This window comes from Hevea brasiliensis, chromosome 2 (assembly GCF_030052815.1).
Source record: "Hevea brasiliensis isolate MT/VB/25A 57/8 chromosome 2, ASM3005281v1, whole genome shotgun sequence".
NCBI lineage: Eukaryota > Viridiplantae > Streptophyta > Magnoliopsida > Malpighiales > Euphorbiaceae > Hevea > Hevea brasiliensis.
This window is the reverse complement of record NC_079494.1, coordinates 99638820-99661555: the sequence shown is the minus strand read 5'-3', so window position 1 is coordinate 99661555 and position 22736 is coordinate 99638820. Positions and strand designations below refer to the sequence as shown.

Below are 22736 nucleotides of genomic sequence, written 5' to 3'. Positions count from 1 at the left end.
TTTAAGATCCATTGACCAATGGTTTGTGGTATTGATTTGTTTGGGGTTGATTCATGGTGCAACTATCTTGTGTGATGATGGGAAAGGGAAGTATCTCAGGGTCCATATCGAAACTTGAAGGTGTTCGCTAACCCTTGGAAGCTCTGCTTTCTTCTCCACCAATAGCACCGACGATCGATCCACTACTGCTGGAGGATGGGTGCTTCTTTTTTTGTTGTACATCCTTTCCTACGATGGATCTGCTAGGCTCCCAGAGGGAGAATCCTTGCTGTTTTCATGCTCCAGTGGTTTCTTGGTCAGTCTCCATGGCAGTTGCTATGAGTGGCCTTTGGATTTTAGCTCACCTTCTTGTTTCGCTAGGGATGCTATAATTTGGGGGACCTCTTCTTTAGACACTTCACCCGAACAAGGCCCCTTGGCAATGCTTCAATCATTTGTTTTTCTCGCACTGGTGTTGGCCAGCATTTCGAGCTATGGTTGACACGAATCCTTGCCGAGTTTCCTATAGATGCTCTCTGCGATGCAAGGAGTTTTCCTACCAGGTTAGGATATTCGGCTCGTGGTCCGCCCTCTGTTTAGGTCTTCGTTTGTCATGGACTTGGGTTTTTTTAGGGCAGAGTTTGGTTCTCTTAGTTGGAGTTCTTATGTTTCGCCATGGGCCTGCTTATGTAATGTGGCCTTCTGGCCTTTTTTTTAAGGAAATAAATATCCATCTTAAAAAAAAAAAAAAAACTCCTCAACACAAGTCTCTCTCTTCATGGGAAACACTAAATTACATTAATTTAATACATAAAGATGTGAATTTCATTTATTTATATGGGAGTCTCATTACACATACTATATTTTAATTTCACATATAATCTGGATTTGACAAGAATTCAAATCTTAGTTACATAGACTTTAGCTCATGAACATTGGAAATCCAACTAAACTTAATCACGAGCAACAACAACTATTCCCTTTCCAGTACTTTGGCCTGTAAAAAGTCTTTCCAAGGCTCGAGGGCCACTCTCAATTCCTTCATTTACTTCTTCCATGTAAACAATCTTTCCTTCTCTGACATAAGGCAACGTATGTTCCAAGAACTTAGAATATGTGTGATTGTAATCGAAAACCAGAAATCCTTTCATAAGAATTCGCTTATAAACAATCTGCATCAAGTTGGTTATTCCCTCATGGCGTTCAAGATTGTATTGAGAGATCATTCCACTGGCAGCAATGCGACCATGAACTCTCATATTCAGAAGCACTGCATCAAGCATTTTGCCCCCCACGTTCTCGAAGTATATGTCAATGCCCTCTGGGAAATACCTGCATCCATAATTATGATCAGTAAGTGTATATATATATATATATATATATATATATATATATATATATATATATATATATATATATATTCAATTCAGCAGTGTTTGTGATTTGGGAATTTAATTTTCTAAATGGAACTTGCCTTTTCAAAGCTGCATCCAAGTCGGGCTCTTCCTTGTAATTGAAAGCCTCGTCAAATCCTAACTTATTCTTCAGAATATCGACCTGTGACATATATCAAAAGATTTAAAATCCTTAAATATTGATACAGAATTGGTTATATCACTGGGGTTTGATGTTTGATATTAATACAACTGGACAGCAAACAAATGAAGATGAAAAGAGAAAATATATAAACCTTTTCTTTACTTCCAGCACTGCCAACAACATAACAACCCATAAGCTTTGCAAATTGGCCAACGATCTGACCAATAGCACCATATGCTGATGAGATAAAGACATATTCTCCTTTCTTAGGAGCACATATTTCATAGAACCCAACATAAGCAGAGTGGCCTGGCATTCCTGAAGTTTGTGAACAAAATTCAAAACATTAATTACTAATCAAATAACAATCCTTTTCTTTTCTTGTAAAGATCAATCAAAAACTACTTACCAAGAACTCCATTATAGTAGGAAAGAGGTACATCAGTGTGATGGATTTTAACAAGGGTATCAAGATTTGTTAGGAGAGAGTACTCTTCCCATTTTGTTGGGCCCCAAACCAGGTCTCCTTCCTTGAACTCTGGGCTCCCAGAATCCACAACTTTTGCCACTCCATACCCAACTACTGGCTGTGTTTCACCATACAATATTATATTTTAGCAGACATGGCAAAGGAGATATAATCATTTTCAGGACTGTAAATCCAATAAAAAACAAAGAGAAAACTATATTTGTATAAAAACAAAAGAAATCTGAGGATCAAAGGGTATTTGTATATGCTTACAGAATCAGCCGAAAAGGAATAGAAAAGGCGATCTTTCTTCTTATCCTTGAAGCCTCGCATGTAGGGATCGCAAGACAAATAAAGATTCTTAACAAGAACAGCTTTTAATCCTTGTGGAACCTTGAGTGAGATGGTACTAGTCCCAATATACATATCAGATTCTTTTGGCAATCCTGTTATTTCCTCTCTACAAATCACCTGCTTGCTGCTTACCACATTCTCACCTGCCATTTTTGTTCTTTTTCTCTCTCTCCCTCTCTCTCTCTCTCTCTCTCTCTCTCTCTCTCTCTCTCTCTCTCGTGTGTTTGTGCTAGTGCTTCTGGAGCTGATAGATCACAAGACAACATATCCAGCGAGGTTTAATTTGGTCTTTTTATAATAGTTTGGAGTCTTCATGTCAAACTTTACTGTGTGATTATGTATGTGCTGAGGTTCGAATTTGTTACCAAAATGGATTCTTATAACTTTTAATTATCAAGAAGCTAATTAATTAACAAAAAAAAAAAATGAAGAGAACATTAATTTTGTTTTTAAAATTAGTAAAATTCTTGTCAAATTCAATTTATTATAAATTTAATATATAAGTATTTGAAACTTAGCTATTTAATAGATAAATTTCATTATATATATTATATTTGAATTTATAATAAATTACTCTAAATAGAAAAAATAAATTTATGTAAATGTATATTTAATTAATTTAATTGGTTGTATTTGATTAAAAATAAAATAAATGAAAATTTTATAAAAATAAATATTATTTTTTAATTTTTTAAAGGTAAAAATAAATAAATTTTTCTGAGTGGGAAGTTCATTTGATTTTTTAATTTAATCAATCTGGCTCCATTCAAATTAAATTTATATAAACTGATAAGGATCTGGAGGCAGCTTCTCCCAGAATGCCAACGCATGATGACAGTTGATGTGTTACCGGGCAATTGTAGTTGTTACCTTTGTTAAATAATGTTAATTACGAAAGTTAATTAATTGCATCCACCTGTGTCACTTTTTTTTTTATAAAATTATATTTTATATAAAAATAAATTTAATTATGTTAAATTAAATATTTATATTCAAATATATACAAAATTAATTAATATCTAAACATAAAATACATAAATTTATATATAAAAATTTAATCCAATAATAAATATATATAAAAATTCAATCTAACAATAAATACATTCATCCTTATATAAATTTAAACTTTTATTATACAGCACTTTTTTTTAATCAGTTCTATAAAAATATTATTAAAATAATTAAAATATAACATTAAAAATTATTTAAATATAAAATTAATAAATAATAATTATTATCTTTATAACTTTTAACTTAAAATTTAAAATTCATAATTACTAAAAAATCAATAATTCATTAATAAAAAATTTAAAATCATCTCTTAAGTGGGCGATTTGTAATTAAAAGCATCTTCTCACCTATTTTTTTTTATAAAATAAATCCATTAATAAAAAGTTTCACAAATTATTTAATTCTCGACAAAAAAAGGTCTTATAAAAGTTATAATAAAAGAATAAATAAGTAAGATTAGATGCTAAAAATAGTGCTGCATATAATAAAATAATTTTTCTTATTTATAAAAAGGTAGACACATATTTATAGAAAGAAAAAAAAAAAAAAAAAAAAAAAAAATATATATATATATATATATATATATATACATTTGGTGTAATTAGCGCTTTTATAATAATAGTTTGCGGCAAAATTGGTCTAACGGTGGATTTCAAAATCATCCTTATCGGAGGTGTTGTCAATTCCGTCGGCTTATCGTCCAATCTTCTGTGGATGTGAAAATCATCCTTATCGGAAGTGTTGTCAATTCCATCGGCTTATCGTCTAATCTTCTGTGGAAGTGAATTAACTATATTTTTCCAGATAATTTTTATTAGTCTACTATTTTCAATTTCTAACCATAATGAATGTTATAATTTCAAAAGAAAAATATAATTAATGCTATTTTTTAACCATAAAAAATATATACACATATTTCTCCTGTTTCAATTTCTAAACATTAAAAAAAACAAATTATACACATATTTCTTCTGTTTCAGTTTGTCTCAGCTATTTCAATTTCAACAGATTTTCCTTTGTAACCAGCAGTGGAAGTTTCAGGTTTTGTTGATAGGTTAGAATGATCAGTGAGGCCATATCTGTTTCTCACTGCTTTCATATCTTCATATACCTGACGCATTGTTGGTCTTTGCTCTGAAATGGACTGCACACAACTAAGTGCAATCTGAAGAACCTGATGGATCTCATCATCAAATCCTTGCCCAATCAAAGATTTATCAGGTAGATCATGGAAATTGGAAGAATTACTATCCAGAATATGACTAACCCAATCATTTGAAGATCTATCATAGCTGTTTGAGGAATAATTACTAGTCATTTTAGATGAATCCTTCCCAGTAATCAGCTCAAGAAGCACAATTCCAAAGCTATAGACATCCTCCTTGATAAATTCCATTTCCCAAACTTCAGTATTTGCACAAGAACTGTTTTGGGAATCAAGAGTATGGCCTCTCCAAAATTTGATAACTTAGGCTCAAAATCGTAATCAAGTAAGACACATTTTGAGCTTATATTAAGATGGATTATATGGATATTACACCCCTGATGAAGCCATGCCAAGCCTCTTGCCAACCCAGTAGCAATTTTAACCCTCAAAGGCCACTCCAGGACTTTTGCTTGATCTTCCATAAGTTTCAGCCAGTCATAAAGGCTACCATTTGGCATATATTTGTAAACTAGAAGCCTTTCCTTTGAATTTATGCAAAATCCCAACAATGGAAGTAAATTGATGTGTCTCATTATGCCAAGCATCTTCAATTCAGCCGTGAATCGCTCATCAAGAAATTGAGCATAGTGTAACTTCTTGACTGCCAGGAAACCACCAGAACTCAGTGTTGCCTTGAACAATATACCCATCTTTCCCAACCCGATAATATTCTTTTCACTAAAATTATTTGTTGCATTGCTGAGATCTCTGTAAGGCAACCTTGGGACCACCTTCTCCAACTTTAGAATCTGCGGATAGAACTTTCATTTCATTAGCATTTTAAGAACATGAAAATGTCTACCGAAAATTGGACCAAGTAAAAAGGATTCAAGACTATGCTCAGATCACAGTATATTTAGAAATTTTAACACACAATTTGCACAAGGAAGCTAGAAAAACACCAAAAGAAAAGAAAAGGATACCTCTGTGCCACCTTCCGGTAGGTTATCCACAGTAGCCAACTCTGTCACTTGACTAATGTTCCTTCTCATCTTCAGCATCTTATTCTTGGTCTTGAACTTCAGCCAAGGAGGTATGTCATAAGGAATGAAAGCAACTATGATCAAAACAAAGGAGATTGCATAACCAATCGTAAATCCCTTCTTTAACGAATCAAATTTCCATCTATGGCGTCTACAGGGTTCTAAAGGTCGTCCACAGAGGCCTGAGTTGTTTGCAAAGCTTTCTCTTGTGAAGCTGGCATCTCTGAAGGTAGGCAGAGGCCCTGATAATAAATTGTTAGCGACACTAAAGGTCGTGAGTCGAGAGAGAAGGCCGATTTCCATTGGAATACTGCCTGTAAGACGATTGTTGTTGAGTTTAAGGACAATTAGAAATGTACAATTTGCAATACTAGATGGGATTTCACCAGATAAATTGTTGAAGGATAGATCAAGGCTTGTAACGTACGGTAGTCTTTCTGCGATGTCAAATGGAATTGGTCCCTGAAGCTCATTATTGGAAAGGTCCAAGCCAGTTAAACTTGTACACTTTCCAACATCACGAGGGAATTGGCCCCTAAGGCCCATGCCAGAAAGTCTGATATTAAAGACGCGGTTTTCATTAGGACGCCAGCAATCAATTCCAATGAATCCACAGATGGAACCTTCTGTATTGTTGCTGAAGTCCCATGAGGTTAATTTACCAAGAGGGTCTTCCAAGGAAACTTCAATAGATATCAGGCAATCGATGTCAGTTTCCGTTGCTTTACTCAGAAGAAAAGTACACAACAATGACCAGAGGAATATAAATAGAAAAAAAATATGTAAATTTAACAGAATGGCTCTAGACATGGAAGCTTAAACTAGCAGAATGACGCCCAAAAACCTTACAAGAGAAAAATTTTAAAGAATAGCTCGCGTAGCTTTTCGAGTATCTAAGATATTTTTAATCGTAAAGTAGCTCAAAAGGCAATAACAACAGCCAAATTTATTGAAACAAGAGGGAACTGTTCCAAGTCAAGAACCCTAAATTACAATATGGATTTCCCAAGTCAATGAAAGCAAGTATTACTAAATTAAGCTATTGATTTTCCAAGTCAATGAAAGCACATATGAGGCTGTGACAAAGCTGAGGGCTTGTTTTTCCAAATATGATAATCCGAGCTTGCGGGGAGCACTGAGACAGTTATTACTTAATTGAGTTGAAAGGGTCGAGATAAATGAATAGGCTTGATGCAAGAGTGTATAAAGAAGGGTGGAGGTGAATGAATAGGCTAGACGCAAGAGTCATGAAGAATGAAAATTGGGAATGCTCGAAAGGGTGGAGGTGTATCACAAAGAGTAAAGGGGAGAGGAAAAATGTGTATCGCATCTTATTGATTGATCGACTTCAACATATATGCACAAGAGAAAGAAAGTAAGTAGCAAGAAAGCAACATCCAAGTTATCAAGCTAAACAAGACAAATATGAGTTAGAGTTGTAGCAAAGCCATCAGTTGATTTAGTTTAGATTGATTGCTGCTGTAATTTATTTCTCTGTTTTTAGTTAGCTAGTTTCGGTTTTAGTTAAGCTATTTTCAGTAGTTAATTTCAGTTCATTATATGCTGAAGTCAATCAGTCAATAAGATGCGATAACATTTTTCCTCACATTTTATTTAATATGGTATTAGAGCAGATTTAATCCGGTTCAGTTCATTTCACAACAAATTTTAAGTGTCAACCAGAATTAGAGTACCCATATTGGAAAAAGAATGGTTATCACTTGAGAGGGAGTGTATCAAAGTTCAAGGTTTAAGAATGGTTGCCACTTGTGGAGGGTCAATAGAGTTTAAAATTGGAAAATAATGGTTGCCATTTGAGTGGAGTGATAATAGAGTCCAAAATTGGAAAATAATGATTGCCACTCCAGGGGAAGTGTTAAGAGTCCCATCGTATTAAATAAGAATAACGAATTCAAAGGATTTATAAAGGTGATTAATCAACTAACTAATCGATTAGTTCTAATATTTTTATAGTGATTGGTTTAAATCCAAATAAGTTCATTTGGACTCTTACCTTTGCAGCCATATTACTGAAATTAAATTTTATATTGAAAGGGTGCAACAACTAGAATTATTGAAACAAGAAGAACTGTTCCAAGTCAAGGAACCTAAATTACACTATTGATTTTCCAAGTCAATGAAAGTAAATATGCTATTGATTTTCCAAGTGAGTGAAAGCAAATACGAGGTTATGACAAAATTGAGGGCTTGTTTTTCCAAACATGATAACCCAAGCTTTATTTTCCAAGTCAAGGACCCTAAATTACACTATTGATTTTCCAAGTCAATGAAAGTAAATATGCTATTGATTTTCCAAGTGAGTGAAAGCAAATACGAGGTTATGACAAAATTGAGGGCTTGTTTTTCCAAACATGATAACCCAAGCTTTATTTTCCAAGTCAAGGACCCTAAATTACACTATTGATTTTCCAAGTCAATGAAAGTAAATATGCTATTGATTTTCCAAGCGAGTGAAAGCAAATACGAGGTTATGACAAAATTGAGGGCTTGTTTTTCCAAACATGATAATCCAAGCTTTATTTTCCAAGTCAATGAAAGCAAACATGAGCCTGTGACAACCTAATGGGCTTGTTTTTCAACCAAAAAAAAAAAAAAGAGAAAAAAAAATTAAAAGATGGAGACGAATGAATGGAGTAGAGACAAGAGTCCTTGAAAAAAAGTGAAGGCGAATGAATGGGTTAGAAGTAAGAGCTCAACCATTATTAAAAGATTAGAACTGACCAATTAATTACTTAGTCATTAATTTATCTTATGAACTCCTTAAACTGACGTCTCTTTTATAAAAGGAGGAACTAAAGCAAGTCTATCATCGCATCCAACGTGCACTTCAAGGCATAGAAAATCAGGTGATCGAAAGACCAATCACAAGATGATAGGATAAGTAGATTAGCAAATTAATAGTAGCAACTATTAATTTACAAATTACCGCAGGTGATATAGATGAAAATTTGGAGACGGGAAAAGTAGCAACTTTCATGTGGTTCAGGTTTGGATTACAGGCTCAAAAGTTCTTTGTTTAAGCGTGCATGATTATTCTGTGAAATTTATTTTTGTTTGAAGCAGTCTACTTTGAATAGCATTCTGTTGGCAATTGTCTTACAACAAATAATGAATCAAATCGACTCAAATCAAGCCTAATTAATTTGGTTTAGCTTAATTTAATATTTCTTTATTTAGTTTTGATTCAATTTTAATAAGTATTAGGTTTAATTTATTTAATTTTGATAAATATTATGTTTGATTTATTTAATTTTGCTTGCCCTTAGCCATGACGCAAGCTCACTCTCTTCTTATGGCAAGTTAGGGATGATCATATATAATTTGATTTAAATCATAATAATTGATTGAACCGAAAATTAAATTAAAATTTTTATTTGATTTAATTTTAATTTTTAAAAAAATCAATTAATCGATTTGATTTAAAAAAAAAAATTCGTTAAAATCCAACTCAACTAAAATAAATAAAATTTAAAATCTTGGTTCAATTATTGCCACACCAATATGTTGGGTGTTCCTTCTTTATATTAAATCTTAGCCGTCTTGCCATCTCTCATCATTCCTAGCCTCACATTCGGTAAAATTTAAGTTCTTTTTTGTTTTAAATTAAATTATAAATTTTTTAAAATTATTTGCTATTAACTGTATATATTGATTAATTAATGCTAGATTTTAGTAATTAATCATTAGATTTTCCTTAATAAAAAACTTTAATAAAAGCTTTTGTTTAATAATGCTATAATTATTTTTAAAACAGCAATATCTTAAATTTGAATTGATTTTCTAAAGAAGTAAATGAAAATATTTATTATAATAAATTTTTATAAACATAAGAAATTTGTATATTAATGAATTTATTTTCCGCTTATGATAGTGAAAATGATACAAATTTTACATTTTATGATTGCATATATATTTTTCTCATATAAATTCATAAAATGGAGATTAAATATCAAATTAGGTTAGCTGGAAATTATCGTAAAAATTAGAGCTTTTGTTTTTCACAGTTTATATGTTTATTAGCATCTGTTGAATGATAATTGTAAGAGTTCCAATACGATTTATGGTATACAGAAACTATATTTTTAATAAGATAAAAATATATATAATTATTGTTAAAAAAATAATAACTCACAATTCAAATAATACGAAATTAGTTCAGCGTAAGTCTATTTCACAAATAAATTTTTTATTATGAGAAAAATAATTATAAATATTAAATATTTTTCTTTCTCACAAATCACTCAAACCCTCAAATTCAATTACACCCTCTCTCTCTCTCTCTCTCTCACACAATTGTCTCTCCCAGAATTGGGCTACTTAAATTTCTCATCATGCAAGATAATTACAGTAATTCCTTCACTTTCAATGTCTATTTCCCAACTATTAGAGCTGTTACCAAGCTTTTGTAAGATTGTTGAGAAAGATTAAAAGCAAAAGGGCTTTATCATTTTTATCTATTTTCATACCAACACTAGCTAATTGAGTGATTAATTTATTAAAACAGTTGAGCTGGTCTCTGATATCAGTATCTTCCTCCATTAAGAGTTGGTACAATGCATTTTTCAAGTACAAGTGATTTGTGAGTGATTTAGATATGTATATGCTTTCTAAGTTATTTCACAAAACAACTGGTGAAGTCTCTTCTAAGACATCGTACTTCACATCAAGGGCTAACATCAATCTAATCATACTCATTGTCTTTTGTTTAAGTTCCTCCCAATCATCTTTGATAGTTGTTGGTTGCTTCTCATTGAAGGCCTTGATTAATCCTTGTTACACAAGGATATCATTCACAGTGCTTTGCCATAAAGTAAAATTATTTTTTCCATCAAATGCTCCACCTCCAATTTTGTGCCCGTCATTTTTGTATCTCAAAATTCAGCTCTAATGCCAATTTATTAAGAAAATAATAACTCACAATTTAAAGAATACAAAATTTAAAGTGGTTTGACATAAGTCCACTCCACAAATAAATTTTCTATTATGAGAAAAATAATTACAAACACTAAATATTTTCTTTTTCACAAATCACTAAACTCTTAATCCCAATCACACCCAAAACCTCACAAAAGATTAGAGAAAAATTTTCTCCAATTTTTGTCTCTCACAAATTTGGGTTGCTCTCAAAAATTGGGCTGCCTTTAAAATAGAGAATCAATCTCCTTATATAGCCAAGCATGATCGGCTTACTAAGTCGGCAATTCAGTAGCAATTTAGACAAGTTGCTCTCCTTTTTTATTTTTTAATTATTATTTTACTGGTAAGTCTTTTACTGACTTTACAAGACTTCAATTCTTAACAATTAAGTAAATTTAAGTCACCTCCTAACAATCATATATATTAAACTTAAAAAAAAAATTCACATACTCATAAAATCATACACATATAAACATGCAAAAGAAGAGAGAAAAAAAAAAAAAAAAGATAGCATGCACATTTGTGTCTTGCATAAATATATTATCGGTGAATTTGCTGCACTGATTTCAATTTACAGAGTTCAATTAGCTATAATTAATGTTACTTACTAATTGTCATGTAAACGTAAAGCATGGTTGGCCTTTGCTCTGGAAAGCGTTGAACACAATTACGTGCTATTCTCAGGCACTGAAAGATCTCATGATCATGTCCTTACCCTATTAGAAGCTCATCAATACAATTATATAGCCTTGAAGAGCTAGAACAGAGATCACTTAACCATTCATCCAAGCTTCCATAAGAACTGCTGATGCATAAGTCTGCAAGTATATGGGTTGTATCAAGTAATAAAGTAATAAATCAAGTATCGTTTGCCATTTGAGTACTAAACTATTAATGAAGCAATTATTTGGGCTAATAATCAATGAAAGTAAGATGTAAATGTAAATGAGCAAGGAAAAATTGATAAATCTAAACAAAATAAGTAAAGAGCAAGCGAATAAAATCTAAATCTAGATACAATTAAACTAAAATAATAATGGGTAATTGAAATTAAATGCTAATTGTAACACCCCTATTGGCATAGCTTGGTACATTTTGCTATTCCGGTGACCGGTGTCGGTCCGGACAATTAAAAAAAGTAAAACCACGTCTAAGACACCTAGATAAGCCTTGAACGCAAATAATTAGTAATTGCCAAATAGTTAAGTATAAAGAAGAAAAAATAGAACACGAGAAGTTAAATGAGCCAGGAGTCACAACGATGGGTGACATTCTTGGGAATGACTGCGAGGTCAATCTAAACTCAAATTTTGAACTGTAAAATGTGACGTTGCGGTCCTTAGGACTATTACGAACATAGTGAAAAAGAGAAAATCATAGAAAAGAATTGTTAAGCAGATCAAATAATTAGGTCAAGGATCTCAAAGAAAAATTGAATGGCTTACAAACCGGATTGAACCAGCGAGGGGCAATTTGGTCAACTCACCCCTAGAGCTGATACCTAACCTAACTGTCCAATAAAATTGGAGAAAAGAAAATTTCAAGATCAAGAATTAAATTAAAAAACTAATGAAAAAATAAACGAAAAAAAAAGAAAAGAAAATTTAAATAATGACATCACCAAATGACATATGATATGATATCAAAATTAGTTTTAATTTAATTAACCAATTTGACTAAGTCAAAATTTCCATAAAATACACATAAAATGAAAAAAAAATAAAATAAAAAGGACCCTTCTTCCTCTCTAGCTGTAGCTCTCTCTTTCTTTCTTAATTCTCTCTCAAACCTCCATGAAAGATCACCATTAAAGCTTGATTCAAGCTTGATTTTCCATACACATAACCCTAAATTCCCCCAAAATTTTTCATAAAATCTTGCTATCTCAATTAGAAAAGAAGATTGAAGAAACAAAGAAAAGGAAACAAGAAGAGAATTGAAGAATTGGACATCCAAGTTGAGGTTAGTAATTTAAGTTGAAAATTTTAGTTTATTATTTGTGTGTTTAGCTCAATTAAACTAGAAATCCACTTAAAAATCAAAAGAAAACTATTATGGGGGACTAAAGAGAAATTTAGCCAGCATTAAGGGGTATTGATATTTCATGAATTTGATGGAATGGAAGTGGTAGTTAAGTTAAATTAGGTGTATAAAGGTTGATTGTGAACTTTAATTGCATTAGTTAAAGAAATTGTGTAAATTAGGGTTTTGACACCTAGGGTTTGGGAGAAAAATTATAGAAAATGGTCAATTAATGCAAATGACCTTATTTGAGTTGAGAAATGGTCAATTGTGACCATTTGTGGTGTGTGTGAATTGTTAGAAATAAGTTACAATTCGGATTGGTTAGAGTCAATTTGTAGGCAGCTTGACCTAGGTCCCTTTCAGAGACCAAAACTGAAAATTTACTAATCCAATTGGTGTGAGGCTAATTGGGAATGAAACTAGACACAAAATGAGACATTTTTCATTTAGGAATCATGCCCAGAAAGTGACCATAACTTAGTGAACAATTAGGCCAAATCCAGAATTGGCAAACAGACCTGTACAAAAATGACCAAATGAATAGTAGTTACTTAAATGACCATAACTTGGTCTAGGAAGGTCCAAGTGACCTGAATTTTTACCAGTAGAAAGCTGAGACATAGACCTACAACTTTCATGAAGAAAATAAATCCAAAGTTTGACCATAACCTATTTGAAAATCCACCTGCAATTAACTACAAAAATTGCCAAAATCTAGAATTTGCCCAGAATTCTGGGTAACACCAAATCCGGCCAGCCATGTTCAAATGGCTATAACTTCAGCTAAAAAACTCCAAATGGAGTGATTTAAAAAAAAAAAAAATAAAGTTAAGACAATAAGGAACAACTTCTATGAAGAAAACTTAGCCAAATTATCACAGCAACATGACCAATGGAACAGTGAAAAACTGAACACCAAAACTGAAAATTTGAAATTTGTGCATAAGAGACTTGAAGTTTGAGGAAATAACCAAAACCAACAAATTAGGTAACCAAAATGTGGTATGTGGGTAAAATTAGAATTTCCATACCTATTAAGCATTAGAAAGTCAATAAATTGACTTGAATAGTATCATAAATAGTAACTCCGAAATCCAAATTTTAAAGAACGTCAAGTTAAGCATATTAAAGTTAGATATAAATAGATTTGAAATTATTTTCGGACTTATGATAATTTATGGTATTGAAACACTGTAAAATTGTGTGTTTCAGTTGAAAAGAATACCGGGAAAGAACCTGAAGCATCGAGTCAAGGCCAAAAGGTGACTCACTTAAGGTTTGTGCACAACATTAATATTCTTTAAAATTCATTTGCAAAGTGCATGAAATGAATTACTTATATTGCAAAATGTGTATTATACTTTTGACTTAGGTTGTTGAAAGTTTACTTGTATGTGTTTGAAATGGCAATAAATGTTTAGTAAATTGTTAAGATAGTTTTGAAACCACAGTGTTATGACCATATATTTGAATACTTCACTAGCATGACTAGTGGAAAGAAATAGTTTTGAATTTTGATTTCCTCTCTGGCTGAAGTGTTGAGGTGTGTGCCAGTAGAGGAAGAAATTGAATGGGTACCCATATATTTGAGCTAGCTAGCCTTGTGATTTCTTATAAGCCTTTGGCTATTGAGGTGAATATTATTTCGAATGGCATGATATAACTGTGTGTTTTTATAAAATTATTTTGAGACTTCCTAAATGAAATTGTTTGGACTAAAAATTTATAAATCATGTTTTGTATATGTTTTTCATGTTCAGTTCAATAATTGAATAAATGTGATTTGAATTATGCATAAACTGTTATTTTAGTATGTTGTACACTACTGAGTCATAGTACTCAGCGATGGCCGTTATTGCTGTCGCAGATATAGAGACTAGAGGAGCAGCAGAGTGAACTGCTAAGAACTTTGGAGCCACCTTTCCTGAAGTTTTGTCGAGTATAAATTTATACCCTGAATGTAATGTTTATATTTGTGTATGTAACTGTATGTATATGTAAAAACTGGTCATGAGCGGTTGCATAAAGTTGTAATTGTCACACCCTACCCCTCTGTAAGGCATAACATGATCCCGTAGTATACCTAATGAATTACCAACTTCGTCTACTGATAACCCATTAAATACACTACAAGGGATTTTAAAACTTTTCTTACTTCTTTTTACAGTGGTGAGCACAATTTACAGGTGTTAAAAACCTTTTTGAACTGAAGTGAAACAACTAACACATTTTGACTATTAATGACTTCTGTAAAAATTTTGGTAGAGTGCCATCTGTATTTTGGATAAAACAGTTCTTCAGAAAAACCTATAAAAAGCACTCCAAATATATTTCTCAGTTCAAATCCACAATAAATTTTTTTACTATTTTCAAAGGATGAGATAAAAGAAATATAGTACAAATTTTACAAGTCAAAATAACTCATAATTTATTTTACAACTTCAATGTACAATTTTAATTTACAACTGCTCAAAACCAAGAACAATATATACATACAGTGAACATACATTACAATACAAGATGCAAAATGTAGTATACTCAATATACCCAATGATCTCTCGCTGAATGCACTAGCAGCCTAGTCTGCTGCCCTATCCGTCTGTCTACCTGCGACAGCAATGAAAAGCTATCGCTGAGACAATATCTCAGTGGTGCACAACATTAACCAAATACAACTTTAAATTACAATTCATAAATCATATAAATAGTGGATACGTAAAACCATAGTTAAATTCAAGACAATAATTATCATAAGAATTTTAAACTCTATTTCACAATATCACAATAAATCTCAATAGTCAAACATGGTTAAATTCAAAAGACAGTGAATGTCAATAAGAATTTAAACTCTATTTCACAAATTATCAAAGCTCATAATAACACGATTTAGTCGAATAATTTAAGAATACAGTGTTGCCAATTCATTCACAACTTAAGCCATGACACAAATTTTCGATCAATGCCGCATTGTACATCACGACAAAGCAATCACAACCCCACTAATCGAAATCAATGAGGAAGGAAGCTAGCTATATAATGAGTACTTATCCGATCACCTCAACTGGTAAACCAGAGAGGGGGAAAAATAAATGATCACGACTCCATAAATGGAGAAGGAAAATAAACGATCACAATCCCATAAATGGAGAAGGAATGATACGATACTGTCATGCTAAGTGTGAACACAAAATCAATTCCAAACATTTTATTCAAATGATTCGTAAGAATCCAATAAATTTTCAAAGTCATAATTTCATTCACAAATGGCAACACAATTCATAATTAACTTCAATTTTCACAAATCACACTAAATCAATTTTTCCACAGTTTCAAACCATTTACAATACTTTTCAAGCAATAAGTATCCATTCAAACACATTTCCATAATTGAAAACAATAATATACAAATAGTCATAATTTATTTCAATTGAAAAATTTAAAAGAAATAACTGTTGTGCACAAACCTCTGATAATTGTCTCCTGGCCTTGACTCAGTGTTTCCTTCCCTTTCCCTGAGTCTTTGCTAACTGAGAAACACAATTTGAAGTGTTTCAGTACTTATTTAAACTGTCTCTAACGATAATGCTTGATAATTAATTCACTGAATTCTATTATTTGCTTAGTCAACCTAATATGTCGACCCTCGATGCATTCTAGGTAAATTAGGTTTTAATGTTACTAATATGTCACCTTCAATAGTCTTTTAGGGTTGGTACATGTTACCAAACTCATTTTCATGTATCTTGCATTTTCTTGCAATTTGCTGGATTCCGGGATACTAGTTTGACCTAGCCGGACGACCTAGCTCCCTCAGTTTTCGGGTTTTGGTCAAAACTACAAACTTGTAGATCTATGTCTTATTGCACGCGGGGCAAAATTTCAAGTCATTCTGAGTTATGTAGACCAAGTCATGGTCATTTTACTATTGCTGGTCAAATTGCATCAAAATTGGTCACTTTAGGTCATTTTAGGTCAATTTTGGTTCGGCCAGTTTTTGGACCCGAACTTGTGCAAGCTGTTTGAATTGCTTATGGTCATTTCTGGGCTTTGGTGTCTTCATAAGACTTGTAGATATGGGTCTTAACTATTCATGGTCAAAATTTTAGGTCAATTGGACCTGTTTTGAGTGAGTTATGGCCAAAACACTAACTGCTGCCCAAATGGTCAATTTTTAGGCCTTAATTGCACTAATCCGGATTTGGTCATTTTTCAAGCTACCTTACAAGCAGAATTTTGGCAAGCTTCCTTCATGAAAGTTGGCACATTTTGTGCCTAGTTTCAACTCCAATTGGTCTCATACCAATTGGAGCCACACACTTAAGGTTCTAGGCCCAAAACACAAACTGCCCTATTGCATTTTGTTTATACTCATCAAGATCACCTTGAACACTTACCAAACTTCACATTCATGCCCATTATGGTTTGTACCATAACCTAAACATATTTTATCACATATTGTTGATCATTTTGGCAGCTTACAATCACATTCAACATACACCATAAAGTGCAGAATTTATCAAACTCATTTACAACAATTTAATCACCTATTCATGCTCATTTACATGTCCAACTTCACACCATCACACATATACCCAAACTGCCATAACAACTAACACAATTCAACATTAATATTCCATAATCCAAACATGAAATAACATTCTTATGGTTCACCAAACCAGGCTGCCGATTCATGCATTACATTCCCTTAATTTCCAAGCATTCAAATTTCAATACACATTCACATATACTAAGTATACATCACCCAATTAATTTTCTACACACATAAACATTTAATCAACCCTTTAATCTACCATTTACAAACAAAAATAAACTGTATTCAAGGAGTTTCCATGGCTGCCAAAAATAAACATCTCCCTTAGAACATCAAACTCTAAAATTCTTTCCACAATTTAAGTACTCATAACCTCCTCACAAACTTTAATGAAGCAATAACCAAAAATACAAACTTACCACTTTGGAAACTCTTCAAAACCTTGACAAACTTGATCTTCTTGCTGTCTATCTACTGCCCAAGTGGTGTAGAACAGTTTTTGTGAAGGAAGCTAGTGGAAAAATGGCTTGGATCATGATTGCATGGAGCTTGGCCATGGATGGCCACGGAGGATTCTTCTCTCTTCCATTTTCTTTGGTTTCGGCTAGAATTTTGAGAGGTTGAAGAAGGTGAATTCTGCTATCCAAAATGAAGAGTAAGTGGTCCACTTTAGGTGTGAGTGGAGCACTAAGTGATATTTAATAATTGTTTATTCATAACTTTCCTTGTTCCCACATTAAGCTCCAAATTTTTGCTATTTAAACTATGTACCACTAATTTAATTTTTAATGACATTTTTCAAGTGTAATATTATTTATTTTTAATGGAAATTTAGGTCAAAAGACAACTCGGGGTGTCAAATGACCACAATGCCCCTGTTCTGGTTGCATTCCCGATTTTTCGGTAATACCGAGTTTTGTCCGTTTTTCGATTTCTCACTTTTCTTTGTACTAATTAATTAATTTTTCTTTGATATTTCTAATAGCATTTATACTTCAATAGATATTTATTTAAGTCCTAAAAATATTTTTCAGGGTTCTCCGCGGTCCAGGGCTAGTCAACGATCTACGCCGTAACTTCCCGGTGCGGTCACCCATCGCTAGGGTTCTCGGCTCGTTTAACTTGGTTACATTTCATTGCTATTATTTTTCCTTTGTTTTTCTTGTATTTTCTTTTCTTGTATTTCATTATTTTATGTCTCCTCACTCATATCGAAGTGTAGTTCTAGGCATCCTAGCTGTCCGGACAACATTGGTCACTGGAACAGTAGAACGCACTACCGAACTTAGGGGTGTTACAGTAATAATATCATTTTGGATTTGCTAATGTAAAGTGGTTGATAAATGTAATTTGTTTTTACTTTAATGAAAAATGAATGGAAATATTGAGTTGTGAATTATTGATTTGAATTTTGGAGTTTGAGAAATGATGTTGAAGTTTGTTGTGGTAGTTGTTGAATTGATGAAACAAATTATTGGAAGTGCTTTTTTACAGGTATTTGAAGAACTGTTTTATTAAAATACAGAAGGCACTCTGCCAAAATTTTTTTAAAATTTGCGAACAAATAAAAAAGGACAAAAATTTTAACTAGTTTTCAAACCCTAATTAAATGTTTTTAATACCTATTAGAAAATGATCACCACTTCTAAAAAGTAAGAAAATTGTTTTTAAAATCCCTTCTAGGGTACTTAATGAGTTATCGGTAGGTGAAGTTCGGTAGTTCATTAGGTATTCTACGGAATCATGTTATGCCTTACAGAGGGGTAAGGTGTGACATATTTTAGTGGTATCAGAGCAAAATTTTAAAGTATGTTTTAACTTGTGAATTTTTGTCTTTTCTTTGATAAGTACAACTGCTCAATGTCCTTATTTGTTACATACAATGAATTACATCATAAATATGAACTAACAGAGGGAATGTCCTTGTGTTATTTGTTCAAGAGATATCTCAACTCCAATTTGAAATGGAAGAAGGGGATCGCTCTGTTGAGCAGTCTGTAGAGGCTGAGGCCCAAGGGGAAGCCCCAGCTCTCGAAAATATCAGTGGGTCGGTGGCACCAACCCCACAAATGCCGCAGTTTCCTGCACAATTTGCACAGCAGATGGCGGCAATGTTTTGACAAATGGCTGGAAGCATGCGTACTCAAGCTCCACTTCAGACACCTGTGGTACAACCACAGCCTCTAGCCAGACAGTATGACAAGCTGTTGGAGTATGGGGTGACAGAATTTAAGGGTACAGTAGACCCTTTAGAGGCAGAGCAGTGGTTAGAGAGAATGGATAGAGTATTCAAGAAACTGCACTGCCCTGATGAACTAAAGTGTGAGTATTCGGTATCTTTGTTACAAGGGGACGCATATGACTGGTGGAAGACCATCCCCCATAGCTTGGCTGAATCGCCAGTATTGACCTGGGAGGACTTCATCAGAGAGTTTAGATAGAAATATATCCTAGATGCATATGTGGAACAGAAACTGCAAGAATTTTTGAGTCTGAAACAAGGCAATAAATCAATTGCAGAGTATGAGAGGGAGTTCTCCCACTTAAGCCACTATGCTGGGATCTCCTGTCTACCAGCAAGGAAAGGTGCAAGAGATTTGAGACCGGTTTGAAGCCCAGTTTGAGGATGCAAGTAGTGGGATTCAGACACAGTAACTTCTCTGAGCTCATCTCTCAGGCCCTTGAGTTAGAAAGAATTGAGTTAGAAGCAATACCAGTGAAAGAGAAAGCTGAGAAGACTGAAAAATCAGAGAAAGAAAAAGGTGAAAAATCAGTTGAACAAAGTCCCAGTGGTAATCTGGAAAAAAGAAGAAATTTAGGGGACCTAGCAGAGGTAGAGGTGGAAGGTTTGGAAGAGGCCGATTCTCTTAACAGAGACCCCCTAGATCTGGTCAGCGGTCGACCAGGGGTTCACATCCTCCCCGCCCCTATGAGACATGTGGCAAGATTCATGGGGGAGAATGCTATTGGGCAACAGGAGCTTGCTTTAACTGTGGAGGCAAGGGCCATCTTGCTAAGGACTGCACTAGTGCCCTAGATTTGGCCCAGCTCCTACTACTGCAGAAGGATCCATTCAGAGTCCTGCTACCAGAGGTTCACAACCAGTTAGCAGAGGAAGAGGCAGAGGTAGAGGCAATGCTTCTAGCAGTCAGGGTACTGTTAGCCAGTCAGCACAAGGGAGTGCTCCAGCTAGGGTTTACACGATGAGACAGCGGGAAGAGGCTAAGACTTTCGATGTTGTAACCGGTACTTTCTCTATCTCTGATCAAGAAGTATTTGTGTTGTTTGATCCAGGTTCAACCCATTCATATGTTAGTGCTAGCATAGTCAGTTCACTTGCTGTTCCGTGTGTCAAAATGGATTTTGAAGTGCTAGTAACTAGTCCGTTAGGACAAGAGGTCTGGGTTAATAGAATGTATAGAGATTGTCCTTTGGTGATCCAAGGACACACTTTTCTGTCAGATTTGATTGAAATGCCCTTCAGAGATTATGATATTATCTTGAGCATGGATTGGTTAGCAAGGTATCACGCCATGATTAACTGTAGATTGAAGATAGTCACTTTTGGTATCCCTCTGTACGGTGATATGGTAATACATGGGGAGAGGCAGTTACTGCCATCAAACATTATTTTGGCTGCACTAGCCAGAAGGATGATCAAAAAATGGTGTAAAGCATACTTGGCACATGTGATAAACACTCAAGTGGGGAGTCCAGCACTGAGGGACATCCCTACCGTATGTGACTTTTCAGATGTGTTTCCTAATGAATTGCCAGGATTACCTCTAGAAAGAGAAGTGCAATTTGAGATTGATGTCATGCCTGGTGTGGATCTAATCTCGATAACACCATATAGAATGGCACCTGCAGAATTGAAAGAGTTGAAAGTGCAGTTGCAAGAGTTGCTTGACAAGGGCTTTATCTGCCCTAGTGTGTCACCTTGGGGAGCGCCAGTGTTGTTTGTTAAGAAGAAAGATGGCACTCTCCGCTTATGTATTGACTACCGGCAGTTGAATAAGGTGACAATAAAGAACAGATACCCATTGCCCCGCATTGATGACTTGTTTGATCAGCTGAGGGGTGCAACTGTATTCTCCAAAATTGACCTGAGATCAGGTTATTATCAGCTAAAAGTGCAAGAGCAAAGTATTCCTAAAATAACCTTTAGAACCCGCTATGGCCATTATGAGTTCTTGGTCATACCATTCAGGTTAACTAATGCTCTGGCTGCTTTTATGGATCTGATGAACACTATCTTCAGACCATACCTCGACCAGTTTGTTATGGTATTCATAGATGATATATTGGTTTATTCGAGGAGTGTAAAGGAGCATGATAGACACCTGCGCATTGTCCTGTAGACTTTGAGAGAGAAACAACTATATGCAGAACTATCAAAATGTGAATTTTGGCTGAAGGAGATATCCTTTTTGGGGCATATAGTATCAGCAGAAGGTATTAAGGTAAATCCCAGCAAGATAGAAGCTGTCCTTAATTGGAAGCCACCCAGAAATATCACAGAGATTCGTAGTTTCTTGGGTTTAGCTGGATACTACCGCCGTTTTGTGAAAGGGTTCTCCATGTTGGCATCTCCACTGACCAAGCTGCTTAGTAAAGATGTGAAATTTCAGTGGACGGATAAATGCCAGCAGAGTTTTGATGAATTGAATAGGTGTTTGACTGAGGCTCCTGTCTTGACTTTACCTACCCCGGGTAAAGAATACACAGTATATAGTGATGCTTCTCATAATGGGTTAGGTTGTGTACTGATGCAAGATCGGAATGCCATTGCATATGCATCACGCCAGCTGAAACTGCATGAGAAGAACTATTCGACGCATGACTTGGAGCTTACAGCTATTGTGTTCGCTCTTAAGATCTGGAGACATTATTTATATGGGGAGAAGTACTACATCTATACAGATCGTAAGAGTTTGAAGTATCTGGGCACTCAAAAGGAGTTGAATTTGAGACAAAGGAGATGGTTAGAGTTGATAAAAGACTATGATTGTATGATAGACTATCAGCTAGGGAAAGCTAATGTGGTGGCTGATGCCTTAAGTCGCAAGACTATGGCAAGTCTATGGGTTTCTCCTTTGTCTATGGTGCATGAATTGAGAGTATTGCATGCCAGCTTAGAGAATAATGATGAGAGGCAGAAAGCAATTGCATGGCATGTACAGCCAGTATTGATTGATCATATCAGAATGGCTGCTCAGAATGATCCGAAATATTAGAAGCTGTTAGAATAAGTTAGACAGGGCAAGAAACTAGAATTCTCAGTAAGATATGACGGTCTATTGCTTCACCAGGGCAGAATGTACGTTCCTAATGACGTTGAATTGAGACAGATCATTTCGAAGGAAGCACATGAGTCTCCTTTTGCTATGCACCATGGTGGCACAAAAATGTATAGAGGACTGAAAGAGCACTATTGGTGGATGGGTTTGAAAAGAGATGTGGCAGAATTTGTTTCCAAATGCCTAACTTGTTAGCAACTAAAGGCAGAGCATCAAGTACCAGCTGGTTTGTTACATCCACTACCAGTACCGGAATGGAAATGGGAGAGAATAACGATGGATTTTGTGATGGGACTTTCGAGGACACAGAAGAGTCATGATGCAGTATGGGTTATAATTGACAAACTGACCAAGTCTGCTCATTTTCTGCCTGTCTGGG

At 34.1% G+C, this 22736-nt stretch overlaps 2 protein-coding genes across 2 annotated transcripts; both read right to left on the bottom strand.

Annotated features, from left to right (window-relative positions):
- Positions 1–781: 781 nt before the first annotated feature.
- On the bottom strand, positions 782–2568 carry LOC110638895 (2-alkenal reductase (NADP(+)-dependent)-like). Its single transcript, XM_058136316.1, has 5 exons — positions 2261–2568; positions 1928–2105; positions 1670–1836; positions 1454–1536; positions 782–1311 (listed from the first exon to the last, which is right to left on the bottom strand). Exons 1-5 carry the CDS (start codon positions 2489–2491, stop codon positions 933–935), a joined length of 1038 nt encoding a protein of 345 aa, XP_057992299.1. The 5' UTR covers positions 2492–2568; the 3' UTR covers positions 782–932.
- A 1641-nt stretch (positions 2569–4209) lies between these two features.
- LOC110638894 (probably inactive leucine-rich repeat receptor-like protein kinase At5g48380) lies at positions 4210–6899 on the bottom strand. Its single transcript, XM_021789617.2, is given in 3 exon segments — positions 4210–4796; positions 4799–5308; positions 5483–6899. Coding segments are annotated over 3 exon segments (1848 nt in total). The 5' UTR covers positions 6353–6899; the 3' UTR covers positions 4210–4328.
- Positions 6900–22736: the final 15837 nt, after the last annotated feature.

What these genes read in the sequence shown, in the direction of transcription:
- LOC110638895 (XM_058136316.1), bottom strand. Translation starts at nt 2,491, where the DNA reads ATGGCAGGTGAGAATGTGGTAAGCAGCAAGCAGGTGATTTGTAGAGAG. An exon ending in CTACTATAATGGAGTTCTTG is followed by an intron (nt 1,837 to 1,927) that starts GTAAGTAGTTTT and finishes CACAAACTTCAG; the next exon opens with GAATGCCAGGCCACTCTGCT. An exon ending in TTGGATGCAGCTTTGAAAAG is followed by an intron (nt 1,312 to 1,453) that starts GCAAGTTCCATT and finishes TTATGGATGCAG; the next exon opens with GTATTTCCCAGAGGGCATTG.